The sequence below is a fragment of the Oncorhynchus mykiss genome, chromosome 18 (genome assembly GCF_057628025.1).
Source record: "Oncorhynchus mykiss isolate SJ-2025 chromosome 18, ASM5762802v1, whole genome shotgun sequence".
NCBI lineage: Eukaryota > Metazoa > Chordata > Actinopteri > Salmoniformes > Salmonidae > Oncorhynchus > Oncorhynchus mykiss.
The window spans coordinates 22,762,158-22,780,101 of NC_143039.1; the positions used below are offsets into that span (position 1 = coordinate 22,762,158).

Below are 17,944 nucleotides of genomic sequence, written 5' to 3' on the forward strand. Positions count from 1 at the left end.
AAGTTTTCATGCACAAGTATACCTAAGACCAGTCCAAATGACTTGTTATTTTGTAATCAACTTACATTATGTCTCTGGCCAACTGTTGATGTTGATGAGGCCTGTATATAGATAGATTTGGTGATTTATTACAACAAGCAGAAATAACTGTCAGACAAACCCAAACACACATAGGATACACTGAAGTGATGCCCTATAAACGTTCTATTTAAAATGATTCTGATCAATGGAAACCAAGAATTGTAAGTTCTAGATACTATCCGCATTATAGGCTATGCAGCCTGTTTGTAATAGTACTATTGTTGGAAATGTGCAAAAAATACACTGTACAATAGGGAAAGGCAAGAAGAGAATGTTCTATGTGGTAGTATCATGCAGCTCAATGGAGGAAAATGAGGCAGCATTCCCTTGGCTGGGCCTGAGACTGAGAGAGGCAATATTCCATACTGTAGCATGTTTATTTTTATCAGCATGCACCCTCTCCCAGAAAATAAATAAATAAACAAACATAAACAAAAAGCATTCCTTCCATGTCCATTGACACTTAATGAAAGCCCTGCCCAGAGTCTGCATGCCATTCCCTACCTGGTGGGCGCTGTGTATGTTGCCTATTGATCAGCTGGGGCCAGGCGCTGAGGTGTCGTGCTTACATACCAAACAAGCTCCCATTAAACCGTCCAGTGAGTGCTGTGGTTGCCCGGGAGACTAATTGCTGTTTATTTAAGGGCACAGAAATAAACATTGCATATGTACTGTAACCATACTCTCCAGCCAGGCAGGGAATCACAGATATAAATGTGGATTATTTTGTTTTGTGGGTGCCCTCTGATTTCATGGTATTTCACCTATTTATGGTCGGCATCCCGGCTCGGCCTTGAGGGCGGACTCGAGGAGAAAGGGCCCTTCTGAAGGGGCCAGTATCTTAGGGGGCATCTGGATGATGCTGGGGGTGTTTGCATAGAACCTCATATGTCATTTTATAAAAAGCAACATTGGGGAGAAGAAGCAGAGAAGGCCTGGTTCATAAACAAGGCCCGGGGCTAGAGTTTGCCCAGTGTCTGGGAACGGCCACCAGGTAATGGGGTAACAGGCCACAGTATCTGGCCAGTGGTTATTGCAATGCCATTCCCATCAAGTTCAGCTACCTAAAATTCCCCCCAGAATTATTAAGTCACTATACACACTAGATAAAGTACAGGTCCACATTGATAGTGAGCGCTGGGTGAGATCTCCTCATGCAGTGAATGAATACATTATCTGTTTCTATGCATATGTAAAGAGCTATAGGTCATTTCAATATGTGTAAGTAGGCATTTCACTGTTAGTCCACACCTGTTGTTAACAAAGCATGTGACGAATAACATTTGATTGATATGAAGTGAAACATTACAACACTGAGCAGAAATCCCTTTGATTAGAAAATGGCATATTTCCGATATGGGCCTAGCACAGTTGGATGACCTGTTTATATTTGTATATATTAGAACAGTATCCTGGCTATACTGATTATAATGTATTAGAACAGTACCCTGGCTATAATGATTATAATGTATTAGAACAGTATCCTGGCTATACTGACTATAATGTATTAGAACAGTATCCTGGCTATAATGTATTAGAACAGTATCCTGGCTATAATGACTATAATGTATTAGAACAGTATCCTGGCTATACTGACTATAATGTATTAGAACAGTATCCTGGCTATACTGATTATAATGTATTAGAACAGTATCCTGGCTATAATGACTATAATGTATTAGAACAGTATCCTGGCTATAATGACTATAATGTATTAGAACAGTATCCTGGCTATACTGACTATAATGTATTAGAACAGTACCCTGGCTATAATGACTATAATGTATTAGAACAGTATCCTGGCTATAATGACTATAATGTATTAGAACAGTATCCTGGCTATACTGATTATAATGTATTAGAACAGTATCCTGGCTATAATGACTATAATGTATTAGAACAGTATCCTGGCTATACTGACTATAATGTATTAGAACAGTACCCTGGCTATAATGACTATAATGTATTAGAACAGTATCCTGGCTATAATGACTATAATGTATTAGAACAGTATCCTGGCTATACTGATTATAATGTATTAGAACAGTATCCTGGCTATAATGACTATAATGTATTAGAACAGTATCCTGGCTATAATGACTATAATGTATTAGAACAGTATCCTGGCTATAATGGCTATAATGTATTAGAACAGTATCCTGGCTATAATGACTATAATGTATTAGAACAGTATCCTGGCTATACTGATTATAATGTATTAGAACAGTATCCTGGCTATACTGATTATAATGTATTAGAACAGTATCCTGGCTATAATGACTATAATGTATTAGAACAGTATCCTGGCTATACTGACTATAATGTATTAGAACAGTATCCTGGCTATAATGTATTAGAACAGTATCCTGGCTATACTGACTATAATGTATTAGAACAGTATACTGACTATACTGACTATAATGTATTAGAACAGTATCCTGGCTATACTGACTATAATGTATTAGAACAGTATCCTGGCTATAATGTATTAGAACAGTATCCTGGCTATACTGACTATAATGTATTAGAACAGTATCCTGGCTATACTGATTATAATGTATTAGAACAGTATCCTGGCTATACTGACTATAATGTATTAGAACAGTATCCTGGCTATACTGACTATAATGTATTAGAACAGTATCCTGGCTATACTGATTATAATGTATTAGAACAGTATCCTGGCTATACTGACTATAATGTATTAGAACAGTATCCTGGCTATACTGATTATAATGTATTAGAACAGTATCCTGGCTATACTGACTATAATGTATTAGAACAGTATCCTGGCTATACTGACTATAATGTATTAGAACAGTATCCTGGCTATACTGACTATAATGTATTAGAACAGTATCCTGGCTATACTGACTATAATGTATTAGAACAGTATCCTGGCTATACTGATTATAATGTATTAGAACAGTATCCTGGCTATACTGATTATAATGTATTAGAACAGTATCCTGGCTATAATGACTATAATGTATTAGAACAGTATCCTGGCTATACTGATTATAATGTATTAGAACAGTATCCTGGCTATACTGACTATAATGTATTAGAACAGTATACTGACTATACTGACTATAATGTATTAGAACAGTATCCTGGCTATACTGACTATAATGTATTAGAACAGTACCCTGGCTATAATGACTATAATGTATTAGAACAGTATCCTGGCTATAATGACTATAATGTATTAGAACAGTATCCTGGCTATAATGACTATAATGTATTAGAACAGTATCCTGGCTATACTGACTATAATGTATTAGAACAGTATCCTGGCTATACTGACTATAATGTATTAGAACAGTATCCTGGCTATAATGACTATAATGTATTAGAACAGTATCCTGGCTATACTGACTATAATGTATAAGAACAGTAGCCTGGCCTGATGCCTGGGCACACCCTGTGTTTGTATTGGGATGAATTGTGACCTGAGAAGTTTACTGACTCACATGTTATATTTTACTAGTGAGGTTTCGCTCTCTCTCTCTCTCTCTCTCTCTCTCTCTCTCTCTGACATACAGCACAGTACAGTACAGTACAGTACAGTCCAGTACAGTACAGTACAGTCCAGTCCAGTACAGTACAGTACAGTACAGTACAGTAAGCTGCTACAACAGATCCCAGAAAGCTTTAATCCAACCTGCCGAAGCCTTCTAACAGGCCTGATTTGTTCAGGGCTACAAGTAAACAGTACTGGTTCACTTGCAACAGTTAAAACAAGCCCTTGGAATGCAGTGAAGACAAAAGGGACAGTGATATGGTCCTTTGACCTTGTTCTGGACGAAGAAAAGCCTTGACTTGACATGTCCCGATCCTGAATCATCCCTCCGTTTTCTGCCAATTATGAGCCAATAGAGGAATCGTTTTACAACCATGTTGTATTTACATGTAGCCTACTGTGCAAAAGGCCACAAAGGAGGTGGGGGTTTTCCGTAGCCTGGTCACAGATATTTTTGTGCTGTTTTGTCAACCCTTTTGGTAAGTGTCACACAGAAAAATAGCCCAAACAGATGTGGGACTAGGTTAGGTTTCAGGCTAGGTTCCAGGCTAGGTTTCAGGCTAGGTTCTAGGCCAGGGTCCAGGAGTTCCAGGCTAGGTTCCAGGCTAGGTTTCAGGCTAGGTTACCTGTGCTTGCTGGGGGATGGTCAGGTATTGTTCTTCCATTTTGAGAGCAGCGTTTGGACAGTGAAGGAGCATGGTTTATTTAGTGTGTTGATTAGACTTAATTGACATTCATTTGACTGAGTCACTGATTGGATAAATAGAGAAATGCTGAGGATTGTGGAAAACTTTTTATTCACAGATCTATGGGCCAATATAAACGTAATCCAACACTTCATACACACAAAGACATCTAAACATCTAAACATAACCTAAGCATTGTGTATGTGTTTACTTCTGTAACCATATGATCATACATTGAGAATCTCAAACAGAAGATGGCAGACTGAATGGTCTAAACTGAAATGGAAAATCAAGGTCACACAATTAGAGATTTTTTTAGAAGGCATTTCCACCCATAAAAATGCAACCAACTAATCCACAATGTTTAGTTGGTCCATGTTTTTTGTAACATAAATCATATTGCTTGATTTTAATGCAATCCCAAAAATCGGGGAATTTGAAACAGTCCCAACATGCTTTCAGTGCATGCTTGGTCTGCAGAGAACCTTTCCTGCCAGAGCATCTCAGTGGATGGAAATGTTTACCAAATTACCGTACATAAATCCTTACATGGAAACATCCCCAGTCCCGAATGGAAAAAGATTGTCTTGTGTGCGTGTGCGTGCGTGTGTGCGTGTTGCCTAGCAACAAGACATGAACGGTACAGGCTTATATTAGAGAAACCACTTAGTTTTGGACATTTGGTATAAAAGGTGGAAACTTAAAGGATCCCCGCAAAGGCATTGGTAGTAGGCCTATTTGTAAAAATGCTTACTTTACTTAATTACTCACAATTACAAATGTGTTAAACGTCTTTAGTAGGCTAAACGATACTATTTTGCGTGCCTTGCATAGTTACATCTGGCTACTTCTTGCAGTGTTGAAAACTGTGTATTGTCCTTCCACTCCATTGTAAAGATAACATCCAGAACATTTTAAAAGGGCGATAAAGCATACCAGAAAGATGTGCTGAGTGTTCTCAGAATGCACTTAATAAAGATTAACAAATGAGCAAATTGGAAATGCCCCATTGCGTTGTCACTGTCATAAAGTAAATATTGTTGATCCCCTATTATTTGATCCTGCTTCTTAAGGTAGGGAGCCATCTAGTGGTGGCTATGGCCAAGAAATCAGACTGAATCTGAAATTTGAGTCATATTTTGTACATTTATTTTTAGAGATGTCTCGCTAATTTATAACATTTCAATATCCATTGATTGGCACAAGTTACGAAAACGCCTGTTTCAGCCTTTTGAAATTTGGTTTCTCCGGGCCACTGTATATTTTTTTCGAAACTTCCTCACGTGACATCAGTCCAAGTGAAGATGTCAACATCGACAACCGAGTACACTTGAAGTTATTTGACTGATGTTTTTGTCGTATTGCTGGCAATCGGAAGGGAATGTCGATGTTGACCACTGCTTGACTGTCACATAAGATAGGTAAGGTATGTTGGTGTCTCAAGAAATAGTCTGTGGAATGCTATCCAAGACAAGCTATAACAGCTAGCTAGAGATAGATTCGTGTTGGCTTTGTGAGTAGCCCAGTTTAACGTTCACAAACAACTGCAGGTCCTGCATTGCAATGTAGCTAACACGCTAGCTGGTATTTAACCATTATTCTACAAGTTAGCGTCCATCATCTCTATACTGTAAGTTGAGAACGTATTTTTATTTTAACAATTTCTGCTATTGTTTGGGTTGTTTGCACGTGTCACATTTCCCCAGAATCATCTGTCTCGGTCTTCTCATCTATTTTATGGCGCATTGTTTACCTGCAGGATGGCTGGATGTCACAATGGCCAATCCACCCTTGTCAACAGCTTGGCCACTCTGCTTCGTAATCATGGTATAGTAACATCACCACCCTCTCTTGAAATCATGTCTGTCTCCCAAAACATATTCTGGACATAGCCCCTGTTATCCCAGACCTGCTAATCTGTTCTTTTGACGTTGTTCGAAATTATTAGGGCCTCATAGCTACACTGTAGCTACATGCTTCATATATTTGATGTTGCATTATAACTGCTGGTTTTAAGTGGTGTGTTAACATTGTCTCTCCTCTCTCCAGGTGCATCTGTGCTGGACGGCAGCAGTACCCTGACTCTACAGGCAGACTCTCTGCAGCACCTAGGTCGTCTGTTTGAGCAGTACCTCCTCTCCAGGACTCACCAACATGGCTTCCTGGCTCTGCCCTCACACCCTGCTGACACCACCTCCCTACTGCAGCTCCAGTTCCTGTTTGACGTGCTGCAGAAGACTGTCTCCCTCAAGGTGTGTGTGTGTGTGTGTGTGTGTGTGTGTGTGTGTGTGTGTGTGTGTGTGTGTGTGTGTGTGTGTGTGTGTGTGTGTGTCCTGCTCTATTTGTGAACAGTTTTCTAATAGATGTATGCATAACTTGCTCAGCACTTCATAAACAAAAATGTTCCAACTATAAAACTGAGTTAAGTGGGCATCTTAGGGAATTTCATTGAGCCACTAGGTGGTGCTATGGCATTCTATATAATGTTCTTTGGCCTTTGGTTTTTCATTCCTAGCTCATCAATCCACCTGGGTCGAGGCTTCAGTCAGTGGTCAAGATCTTTCCTTTCAAGTCTCTCAAGTCCTTAGAGGTATGGGAGGAAAATGTGTGCGCTTCTCCTTTGTAACAAAACAGTATAAATGTTGTATATAGAAGAATCTGGCTTACTCTGGGCCTGTTGTTCTGTCTCCCAGTTGAAGCGTATCCCCCCTCACTGTCTGGAGGACCTGAGGGGAGTCTACTCTCAGTTAGAGGTCTTCACCTGCTCCAAGAGCCTCAGTTCCCTGGAGGTAACACACACACACTTCACTGTTTTCTCTTTCTGAATAACAGACCCCTTTGTGTTGTAGTTTGAGCCATTGTTATTGTTACAGGAGCTACTGTCTCTATGTGGAGGAGACCTCAGCTCTGCACTGCCCTGGCTGGAGCTGCACACCCTCAACTTCAGCTACAACGCTATAGTCTGCCTGGATGAGTCACTGGTAAGACATGCTCCTGCTCTCTGGTTTATTTATTCACTGACTTTGACATTTGTTTTTAATGTGTATCACTTTTTTGGCCATGTAATGTGAGTCACTCTGCCTTTTTTTAGAGTTTACTGAATGTTCTGAAGTCTCTGGATCTTAGTCACAATAAAATCCAGGAGTGTGCTGACTTTCTCAAGGTAATTCTGGATAGGTTTTGTGTCTGTGTGTTGAGAGGGGTCAGAGTTGGAGACATGCAGTAAGTTACTGCACTGGGCTATCTCCATATCTACTGTCTTTCTCCTCCTCCTCTCTCAGCCTCTGAGTGAGCTAGAGCACCTCAACCTGGGCTTTAACAATCTCCAGAGAGCACCAACGCTGGGCTTGAGCTCCAGAGCCAAACTCCTCACTCTCATCCTCAGAAACAACGAGCTGGAGACCATCAACGGTACTGTAACACCTCTGATAGACACCATCTGGTCATGCTATAATTAATGATAGTATGGTGGTTTCTCTACAGATAATGGGATATTTAAAAAAACATTTTTTTGTTACCACAGCCCTAATATTGATATTATCCCTAAACGTATGCCAAAAATCATCAATACCAAATAGTTAGCAATAGTATTCCATCTGCAAGTTCCCTCAAGACTATCTGTTATGCATGACCCCTTGAACTGACCTCTATCAGTATTGGAACAGAGAGGGACTTCAGACAATCAAAGCCTTGGAACTGTTTACAGCCTTGTGTCCACAAACAGTTGGGGGCTATAGATAAACAGGAAGCTAGGAATATATTAATATACTGGCATACTCCAGCGTTTGTTTGCCAGTACTGTCTATCTGCCCATCTCTCTTCCCCCAACTGTCTCCCTATTGTTCAGTGTACTCTCTAAGTCTCTGTTAGTCTTGGATGGCTGACTCTGCCCCCGTCTCAGTATGAGATGCATAGATGTCTGATTTGTGTGTGTGTGACTGTGACCCTATGCAGGAGTGGAGCAGTTGTCGTCCCTACAGCACCTGGACTTGGCTTACAACCTGCTACTGGATCACTCCCAGCTGGCTCCTCTGTCTATGCTGCACAGTCTCAACATGGTGAAGGAGAGAGAGAACTTATAAGTGTGCTTATCAGTAGTTTACTGTGTGACAGCCTCTGTGTTATCCCAGACCCACTGACCTGTAGCCTCATTGTTATCCCAGACCCACTGACCTGTAGCCTCATTGTTATCCTAGAACCACTGACCTGTAGCCTCATTGTTATCCCAGACCCACTGACCTGTAGCCTCATTGTTATCCCAGACCCAATGACCTGTAGCCTCATTGTTATCCCAGACCCACTGACCTGTAGCCTCATTGTTATCCCAGACCCACTGACCTGTAGCCTCAGTGTTATCCCAGACTCACTGATCTGTAGCCTCTGTCTCTTCTTAGCTGAATCTGAAGGGCAACCCACTGTTCTTCCAGAAGAGCCACAGAACCCGCACTGTCCGCCACCTCTCCCCCAAGGCTGCCTACCTCAGAGTGAGTGAGAGGGGGAGGGAGGGAGAAAAATCGGAAAGCTGAATTTGGACCCAGTCTTTTTTTCATGATTCTCTGTCTCCTCCTCAAGTTTAATATTGTCTCTCCCCCTCTCTCACCTCTAGCTCAGACTGGACAGCAGCCCTCTCTCCTCCTCAGAGTTGTCAGTGAGTAGGCCACTCCTGTGGGTCAGCAGGCATATACTCAACACTTCTCTAGTCTTGTTGGGTCACTTGTTGATGTCCACTTTAAGTTCATTTGTTGGATTCGCCACTTTTTTACCACTTTCAGGTGCTACCCAAACCGGGACAGCTGATTGGGCAGCTTCAGTCCCAGGCCTCGCCCTTGATCACCAGGGCTCCAGAGCGGGGTAACCAGGAAGTAGTGTCCAGCGGGGGCGGGGAGTTGAGTGACAGCCTGTCGGTCAGCGAGGTGGGAGTGACACGACAACGCAAGAAGAAAGCCAAAGTAAGTCAGCTACACAGCTCACTGAGAGGCTGGGGGTCTGTCCTCATCCCCTAGCCACTCTGTGTACCTCTTAAAACCCTGACCAGCTAGAAAAAATACATGTTAATAGCTTTAACTAACCCTCTGATAGGATCAAGATCCTACAGGGTAAGGGGGCTAGGGGGTACCTACGGGGTAAGGGGGCTAGGGGGTACCTACGGGGTAAGGGGGCTAGGGGTTACCTACGGGACTAGGAGTTACCTACTACTAGGGGGTACCTACGGGACTAGGGGGTAACTACGGGGTAAGGGGGCTAGGGGGTACCTACGGGACTAGGGGCTACCTACAGGACTAGGGGATACCTACGGGGCTAGGGGGTGTCTATGGGACTAGGGGGTGTCTACGGGATAAGGGGGCTAGGGGGTGTCTACGGGGTAAGGGGGCTAGGGGGTGTCTACGGGGCTAGGGGGTGTCTATGGGATTAGGGGGTACCTACAGGACTAGTAGGTGTCTATGGGGTAATGGGGCTAGGGGGTGTCTACGGGGCTAGGGGGCTAGGGGTGTCTATGGAGTAAGGGGGATAGGGGGTACCTACGGGGTAAGGGGGTGTTTACGGGGTAAGGGGGCTAGGCGGTACCTACGGGGCTAGGGGGTACCTACGGGGCTAGGGGGTGTTTACGGGGTAAGGGGGCTAGGCGGTACCTACGGGGTAAGGGGCTAGGGGGTACCTATGGGGTAAGGGGCTAGGGGGTGTCTATGGGGCTAGGGGGTGTCTACGGGGTAAGGGTCTAGGGGGTACCTACGGGGCTAGGGGGTGTCTACGGGGTAAGGGGGCTAGGGGGTACCTACGGGGCTAGGGGGTACCTACGGGGTAAGGGGGCTAGGCGGTACCTACGGGGCTAGAGGGTGTCTACGGGGTAAGGGGGCTAGGGGGTACCTACGGGGCTAGAGGGTGTCTACGGGGTAAGGGGGATAGGTGGTGTCTATGGGGCTAGGTGGTGGGTAAGGGGGCTAGGTGGTGTCTACAGGGTTAAGGGGGCTAGGGGGTATCTACAGGGTAAGGGGGATAGGGGGTGTCTACGGGGTTAAGGGGGCTGGGGGTAGCTACGGAGTAAGGGGGATAGGGGGTGTCTACGGGGTTAAGGGGGCTAGGTGGTGTCTACAGGGTAAGGGGGATAGGGGGTGTCTACGGGGTAAGGGGGCTAGGGGGTGTCTACAGGGTTAAGGGGGCTGGGGGTAGCTACGGAGTAAGGGGGATAGGGGGTGTCTACAGGGTTAAGGGGGCTAGGTGGTGTCTACAGGGTAAGGGGGATAGGGGGTGTCTACGGGGTACGGGGGCTAGGGGGTGTCTACAGGGTTAAGGGGGCTGGGGGTAGCTACGGAGTAAGGGGGATAGGGGGTGTCTACGGGGTAAGGGGGCTAGGGGGTACCTACGGGGCTAGGGGGTGTCTACGGGGTAAGGTCCATTTGGAATGAGCAAATCAATACAGGCAGAGGAGAAGGAGCATGTTTCTGGAATGTCGTGTGTATAATAATATATATCCATCTGTGTTGTTTCAGAGTAAGGTGAGGGTGAGACGGGCTAGCATCTCAGAGCCCAGTGACTACGACTATGACTATGAACCCAGACCACAGTCCTCTATACAAGGTAAACGTTTACTATATATACAGTGGGGAGAACAAGTATTTGATACACTGTCGATTTTGCAGGTTTTCCTACTTACAAAGCATGTAGAGGTCTGTCATTTTTATCATAGGTACACTCACTTAACAGTGAGAGACGGAATCTAAAACAAACATCCAGAAAATCACATTGTATGATTTTTAAGTAATTAATTAGCATTTTATTGCGTGACATAAGTATTTGATCACCTACCAACCAGTAAGAATTCCGGCTCTCACAGACCTGTTACTTTTTCTTTAAGAACCCCTCCTGTTCTCCACTCATTACCTGTATTAACTGCACCTGTTTGAACTCGTTACCTGTATAAAAGACACCTGTCCACACACTCAATCAAACAGACTCCAACCTCTCCACAATGGCCAAGACCAGAGAGCTATGTAAGGACTTCCGGGATATAATTGTAGACCTGCACAAGGCTGGGATGTGCTACAGGACAATAGGCAAGCAGCTTGGTGAGAAGGCAACAACTGTTGGCGCAATTATTAGAAAATGGAAGAAGTTCAAGATGACAGTCAATCACCCTCGGTCTGGGGCTCCATGCAAGATCTCACCTCGTGGGGCATCAATGATCATGAGGAAGATGAGGGATCAGCCCAGAACTACACGGTAGGACCTGGTCAATGACCTGAAGAGAGCTGGGACCACAGTCTCAGAAAACCATTAGTAACACACTATGCCGTCATGGATTAAAATCCTGCAGGGCACGCAAGGTCCCCCTGCTCAAGCCAGCGCATGTCCAGGCCCGTCTGAAGTTTGCCAATGACCATCTGGATGATCCAGATGGTGATCCGGAGAAGGTCATGTGGTCTGATGAGACAAAAATTTAGCTTTTTGGTCTAAACTCCACTCTCTGTGTTTGGAGGAAGAAGAAGGATGAGTACAACCCCAAGAACACCATCCCAACCATGAAGCATGGAGGTGGAAACATCATTCTTTGGGGATGCTTTTCTGCAAAGGGGACAGGACGACTGCACCGTATTGAGGGGAGGATGGATGGGGCCATGTATCGCGAAATCTTGGCAAACAACCTTCCTCCCTCAGTAAGAGCATTGAAGATGGGTTGTGGCTGGGTCTTCCAGCATGACAACAACCTGAAACACACAGCCAGGGCAACTAAGGAGTGGCTCTGTAAGAAGCATCTCAAGGTCCTGGAGTGGCCTAGCCAGTCTCCAGACCTGGACCCAATAGAAAATCTTTGGAGGGAGCTGAAAGTCCGTATTGCCCAGCGACAGCCCCGAAACCTGAAGGATCTGGAGAAGGTCTGTATGGAGGAGTGGGCAAAAATCCCTGCTGCAGTGTGTGCAAACCTGGTCAAGAACTACAGGAAACGTATGATCTCTGTAATTGCAAACAAAGGTTTCTGTACCAAATATTAAGTTCTGCTTTTCTGATGTATCAAATACTTATGTCATGCAATAAAATGCAAATTAATTACTTAAAAATCATACAATGTGATTTTCTGCATTTTTGTTTTATATTCCATCCCTCACAGTTGAAGTGTACCTATGATAAAAATTACAGACCTCTACATGCTTTGTAAGTAGGAAACACTGCCGATTTTGCATGTTATCAAATACTTGTTCTCCCCACTGTGTGTGTGTGTATATTTATATTAGTGTGTGTGTATATTTATATTAGTGTGTATATATATTTATATTAGTGTGTATGTATGTATATATTTGTGTGTGTGTGTGTGTGTGTGTGTATATATACACTGCTCCAAAAAATAAAGGGAACACTTAAACAACACAATGTAACTCCAAGTCAATCACACTTCTGTGAAATCAAACTGTCCACTTAGGAAGCAACACTGATTGACAATAAATTTCACATGCTGTTGTGCAAATGGAATAGACAACAGGTGGAAATTATAGGCAATTAGCAAGACACCCCCAATAAAGGAGTGGTTCTGCAGGTGGTGACCACAGTCCACTTCTCAGTTCCTATGCTTCCTGGCTGATGTTTTGGTCACTTTTGAATGCTGGCGGTGCTTTCACTCTAGTGGTAGCGTGAGACGGAGTCTACAACCCACACAAGTGGCTCAGGTAGTGCAGCTCATCCAGGATGGCACATCGATGCGAGCTGTGGCAATAAGGTTTGCTGTGTCTGTCAGCGTAGTGTCCAGAGCATGGAGGCGCTACCAGGAGACAGGCCAGTACATCAGGAGACGTGGAGGAGGCCGTAGGAGGGCAACAACCCAGCAGCAGGACTGCTACCTCCGCCTTTGTGCAAGGAGGAGCACTGCCAGAGCCCTGCAAAATGACCTCCAGCAGGCCACAAATGTGCATGTGTCTGCTCAAACGGTCAGAAACAGACTCCATGAGGGTGGTATGAGGGCCTGACGTCCACAGGTGGGGGTTGTGCTTACAGCCCAACACCGTGCAGGATGTTTGGCATTTGCCAGAGAACACCAAGATTGGCAAATTCGCCACTGGCGCCCTGTGCTCTTTACAGATGAAAGCAGGTTCACACTGAGCACATGTGACAGAGTCTGGAGACGCCGTGGAGAACGTTCTGCTGCCTGCAACATCCTCCAGCATGACCGGTTTGGCGGTGGGTCAGTCTTGGTGTGGGTTGGCATTTCTTTTTTGCGGCCGCACAGCCCTCCATGTGCTCGCCAGAGGTAGCCTGACTGCCATTAGGTACCGAGATGAGATCCTCAGACCCCTTGTGAGACCATATGCTGGTGCGGTTGGCCCTGCGTTCCTCCTAATGCAAGACAATGCTAGACCTCATGTTGCTGGAGTGTGTTAGCAGTTCCTGCAAGAGGAAGGCATTGATGCTATGGACTGGCCCGCCTGATCCCCAGACCTGAATCCAATTGAGCACATCTCGGACATCAGGTCTCGCTCCATCCACCAACGCCACGTTGCACCACAGACTGTCCAGGAGTTGGCGGATGCTTTAGTCCAGGTCTGGGAGGAGATCCCTCAGGATCGCCACCTCATCAGGAGCATGCCCAGGCGTTGTAGGGAGGTCATACAGGCACGTGGAGGCCACACACACTACTGAGCCTCATTTTGACTTGTTTTAAGGACATTACATCAAAGTTGGATCAGCCTGTAGTGTGGTTTTCCACTTTAATTTTGAGTGTGACTCCAAATCCAGACCTCCATGGGTTGATAAATTTGATTTCCATTGATCATTTTTGTGTGATTTTGTTGTCAGCACATTCAACTATGTAAAGAAAAAAGTATTTAATAAGAATATTTCATTCATTCAGATCTAGGATGTGTTATTTTAGTGTTCCCTTTATTTTTTTGAGCAGTGTTTATATAACATAAACCTCCTCTCTCCCCTCAGACATCGTTCTCCCTCACCAGAAGGAGATTGAACGCATGGACAGTTTCAGGGACCAACTGGGTGAAGATTGGCTGCGCTACCAGCATCACCTAGAGGGGGCGCCAATCGCCACCCTAGACAAGGCGTACAGGCCAGCTCCTCCACACCTCAACAGCAGTCTCTGTGCCACTCCCTCCCCAACCAACAACAGCCCCATCCAGGCGAGCCTCGCCACCTTTAAGCCCCCTTCTCCAGAGCTGGAAGTCCCGGAGGTTCTACCCCCACCGCTGCTCTCGTCTGAGCCCAAGGAGGAGGCCTCAGACTGGGATGCAGATCTGGAGACCGAGTCCACCCTCCAGTGGCCTGACCACAGCCTCGGGCACACAGAGTCCACCCTGGAGACTACTATGGCAGAGGGACTGGGTCAGGGGTTAGAGGGGACACCGGCGACACCCACGGACACCAGAGAAGAAGAGGAGGAGGACTTGGGAGGTAGGAGCACTTCAGAACTAGCAGTAGCACTCCTGATTGAAGTAGACAACTTATCATCCAGCCTCAACTAGTCCAACCAGCTGTGCTAGAGCGGGAATACAACCAAAATGTGCAAAGACTGGGGGGTTCCAAAGGAACTGATTGGGCAATGCTGAGCCAACCTTTGACCTCTCTTTCGTCTGTCTCTAGTTGACCTGTGTCACCCCCTGCTTGTGGGAGTACTATCATCATCAGAGGAGGAGGAGGAGGAGGGGCTGAGGAGGAAGAACGGGGCCCAGTGTCCTGTGTTCCTCAGGGTCAAGCCAAGACACGTCCTGGAGGTGGACATGAGCAGGGGTCAGTTGCAGGCCCGGCTGGAGTTGGACAGTCTGGGGAGGTTCACCCTGTCCCAGGTCACCTGGACTGAGAGGGTGAGGATCAGGAGGGAAATGGGGGAGGGAGGGAGGATGGAAGGAAAGCGAGGGAGGGGAGGAGGGATGGAAGGAGAGGAAAGGTGAGTGGTGGGAGACATGGTTGGGGAGGGGAATTACGCTGAATTACGCTTTTTTTGCCTGAAATGATGAAAGAAGTATATGTTTTGTATTTGTTCTAAAGATAGTTCTCTCTCTAGGAGGTGGAGCAAACTCTTCCTGCTGTAGAGCTTCACTTCCGTTACATCAGCAGAGAGAGGAGGAGGAGACGCTATGTTATGCTGGATGATGACCCCCAGGAGGCACTGCAGGTAACACAATAGGGATGTGACAAATGGAAAATGTTCTTACCGGTTAAACAGACATTTTTTTAAAGTCAGTTTTCCATTTTAAACTCCACCATGAATTCACAATGCAGCTACTCTGCTGCTAACAACGCTTTGGGTCTCCCGGTACGTCCCTTTCAGATGGTTAAGCATTGCACCTGTACTACCATTACTGCACCTCAACTCCACCTCTCAAAGTCTGCATTTCCTTCTCATTTAACTTCTGAAAGTATTGCCATACAGGACTACGCTGCTGTCGCTTGTCTTTCTCTGCCATTTTGCCAACTGTTAACGATGATGACGCAGTGTTGGAGAGTGTCGACTCCAATAGAATTGATACCTTGACTCCTTGCACGTCGATTCCCGATGTTGACTCCCATTTCTGAGTTTCAAGATTGACTCCTAAGATTCAGTATTCTTGGAACGGAGGAGACTGATAAGTTTCCGTACTTCTGAGAACACAAACACTCACATCTTTCATAGCGAGGGACAGACGGACAGAGAGGAGAGGGGCACAGTATTTGTAGGTCGGCCACCAGGCAGACGGAGTCAGAACCGTGTACTAGGCCTATCTATCTGCAATCAAAAACAGCATTCTATTGCGAGATACTGCGTCTCGCAATTTCTTGGCTTGCAACCTCAGTAAAGCGGGGCCTATCATCAATGAATGGGTTAGGATGTTCTACTGGCAGCAGACCGGAGACTGATCACACACATCGTTAGCGAAGAGAAGGATCCGTCCAAACAGTTGTAAAACGTCCACAAGGCTGTGGTCAGTACTCCATGGATGTTGCCATCAGTCCTACTGGTCAGGCCTAGCTCATTAGACCCAATGATATCTATCTTGTTGTTTGTGTGTTTTACGTACGCAGCCATTGGAATGTTCTGTATTCTGAATGTTCTGTTTTCTTGTTTGGACTTGCATGTGGGTACAATACAAATTTGAAGTAGCCTGTCATCATACAACTGTTCTATCTGAAAATACAAGGACTGTTATTAAAGTTTCAAAGAATCTCTTGGAAAATACATGATTGTAAATACGGCGGGTGTTGTGTTGCTGCTAGGCCCTGACAGAGGTCCTGTCGCGGGTGGTGGAGGAGAATGAGCGGCGGGTCATGGAGGGTCGTCCCAGCTGTGTCTGCCTGCAGTGTCTCCGCTGTGGGTCAGAGTTCACACAGCGGGGAGTGAAGGAGCAGGAGGACGGGGGGAGATTGAGAGGATGGGCTGGACTGGAAGAGCAGGAGGAGGAGAGGAAGAACAAGTGCAGAGAAGATAGATTGGGTGAGAGAGGCACACTCGTACAGGAACACACATGCACGCATGCTAGGGACCGGCACAGTTATTCAAATATTACAATATCCAAACCGATGTCAGTTTTTTATTTATTTTATTTTACCTTTTATTTAACTAGGCAAGTCAGTTATGAACAAATTCTTATTTTCAATGACGGCCTAGGAACAGTGGGTTAACTGCCTTGTTCAGGGGCAGAAAGACAGATTTGTACCTTGTCAGCTCGGGGATTCAAACCTGCAACCTTTCAGTTACTAGCCCAACGCTCTAACCACTGGGCTACCCTGCTGCCCTAATGGGTTAGTATTCCATTTTTTTTCTTTCTGTGCCACACACAGACCATCACACACACAGACCATCACACACACATGACCATCACACACACACACACACACAGACCATCACACACACACACACACACACAGACCAACACACACACACACACACACACACACAGACCAACACACACACACACACAGACCAACACACACACACAGACCATCACACACACACACACACACAGACCAACACACACACAGACCAACCCACACACACACACACAGACCAACACACACACACACACACAGACCAACACACACACACACAGACCAACACACACACACACACAGACCAACACACACACACACACACACAGACCAACACACACACAGACCATCTCACACACACACACACACGCACAGACCATCTCACACACACAGACCGTCACACTCACCCCACACACAGACCAACACACACACAGACACACACAGACCAACACACACACACACACACACACACAGACCAACACACACACACAGACCAACACACACACACACACACACAGACCAACACACACACACACACACACAGACCAACACACACACACACACACCAACACACACACACACACACAGACCAACACACACACACACACAGACCAACACACACACACACAGACCAACACACACACACAGACCAACACACACAGACCAACACACACACACACACACAGACCAACACACAGACCAACACACAGACCAACACACAGACAGACAGACAGACAGACAGACCAACACACACACACACACAGACCAACACACACACACACAGACCAACACACACACACAGACCAACACACACAGACCAACACACACACACACACACAGACCAACACACAGACCAACACACAGACCAACACACAGACAGACAGACAGACAGACAGACCAACACACACACACACAC

General features: G+C 45.6%; 1 protein-coding gene across 5 annotated transcripts in view; it reads left to right on the plus strand.

The window, feature by feature from the left end:
* LOC110495440 (serine/threonine-protein kinase 11-interacting protein) overlaps positions 1-17,944 on the plus strand; it is a 50,050-nt gene that overhangs the window by 316 nt on the left and 31,790 nt on the right. Inside the window, exons 1-17 of one of the 5 annotated variants that reach the window (XM_036951944.2) lie at positions 4,902-5,716; positions 6,050-6,117; positions 6,340-6,542; positions 6,806-6,880; positions 6,984-7,079; positions 7,164-7,271; positions 7,382-7,453; positions 7,572-7,701; positions 8,245-8,348; positions 8,685-8,774; positions 8,897-8,938; positions 9,063-9,239; positions 10,779-10,866; positions 14,206-14,676; positions 14,866-15,086; positions 15,287-15,397; positions 16,477-16,693. In XM_036951944.2, coding sequence (XP_036807839.2) covers positions 6,051-6,117; positions 6,340-6,542; positions 6,806-6,880; positions 6,984-7,079; positions 7,164-7,271; positions 7,382-7,453; positions 7,572-7,701; positions 8,245-8,348; positions 8,685-8,774; positions 8,897-8,938; positions 9,063-9,239; positions 10,779-10,866; positions 14,206-14,676; positions 14,866-15,086; positions 15,287-15,397; positions 16,477-16,693 — 2,272 coding nt within the window. In that variant the 5' untranslated portion in view covers positions 4,902-5,716; position 6,050. Of the gene's footprint in view, positions 1-4,901; positions 5,717-5,996; positions 6,118-6,339; positions 6,543-6,805; positions 6,881-6,983; positions 7,080-7,163; positions 7,272-7,381; positions 7,454-7,571; positions 7,702-8,244; positions 8,349-8,684; positions 8,775-8,896; positions 8,939-9,062; positions 9,240-10,778; positions 10,867-14,205; positions 14,677-14,865; positions 15,087-15,286; positions 15,398-16,476; positions 16,694-17,944 lie in introns of those variants that run through there. The other 4 variants (XM_036951943.2, XM_036951946.2, XM_090207829.1 and 1 more) reach the window with 4 other exon arrangements.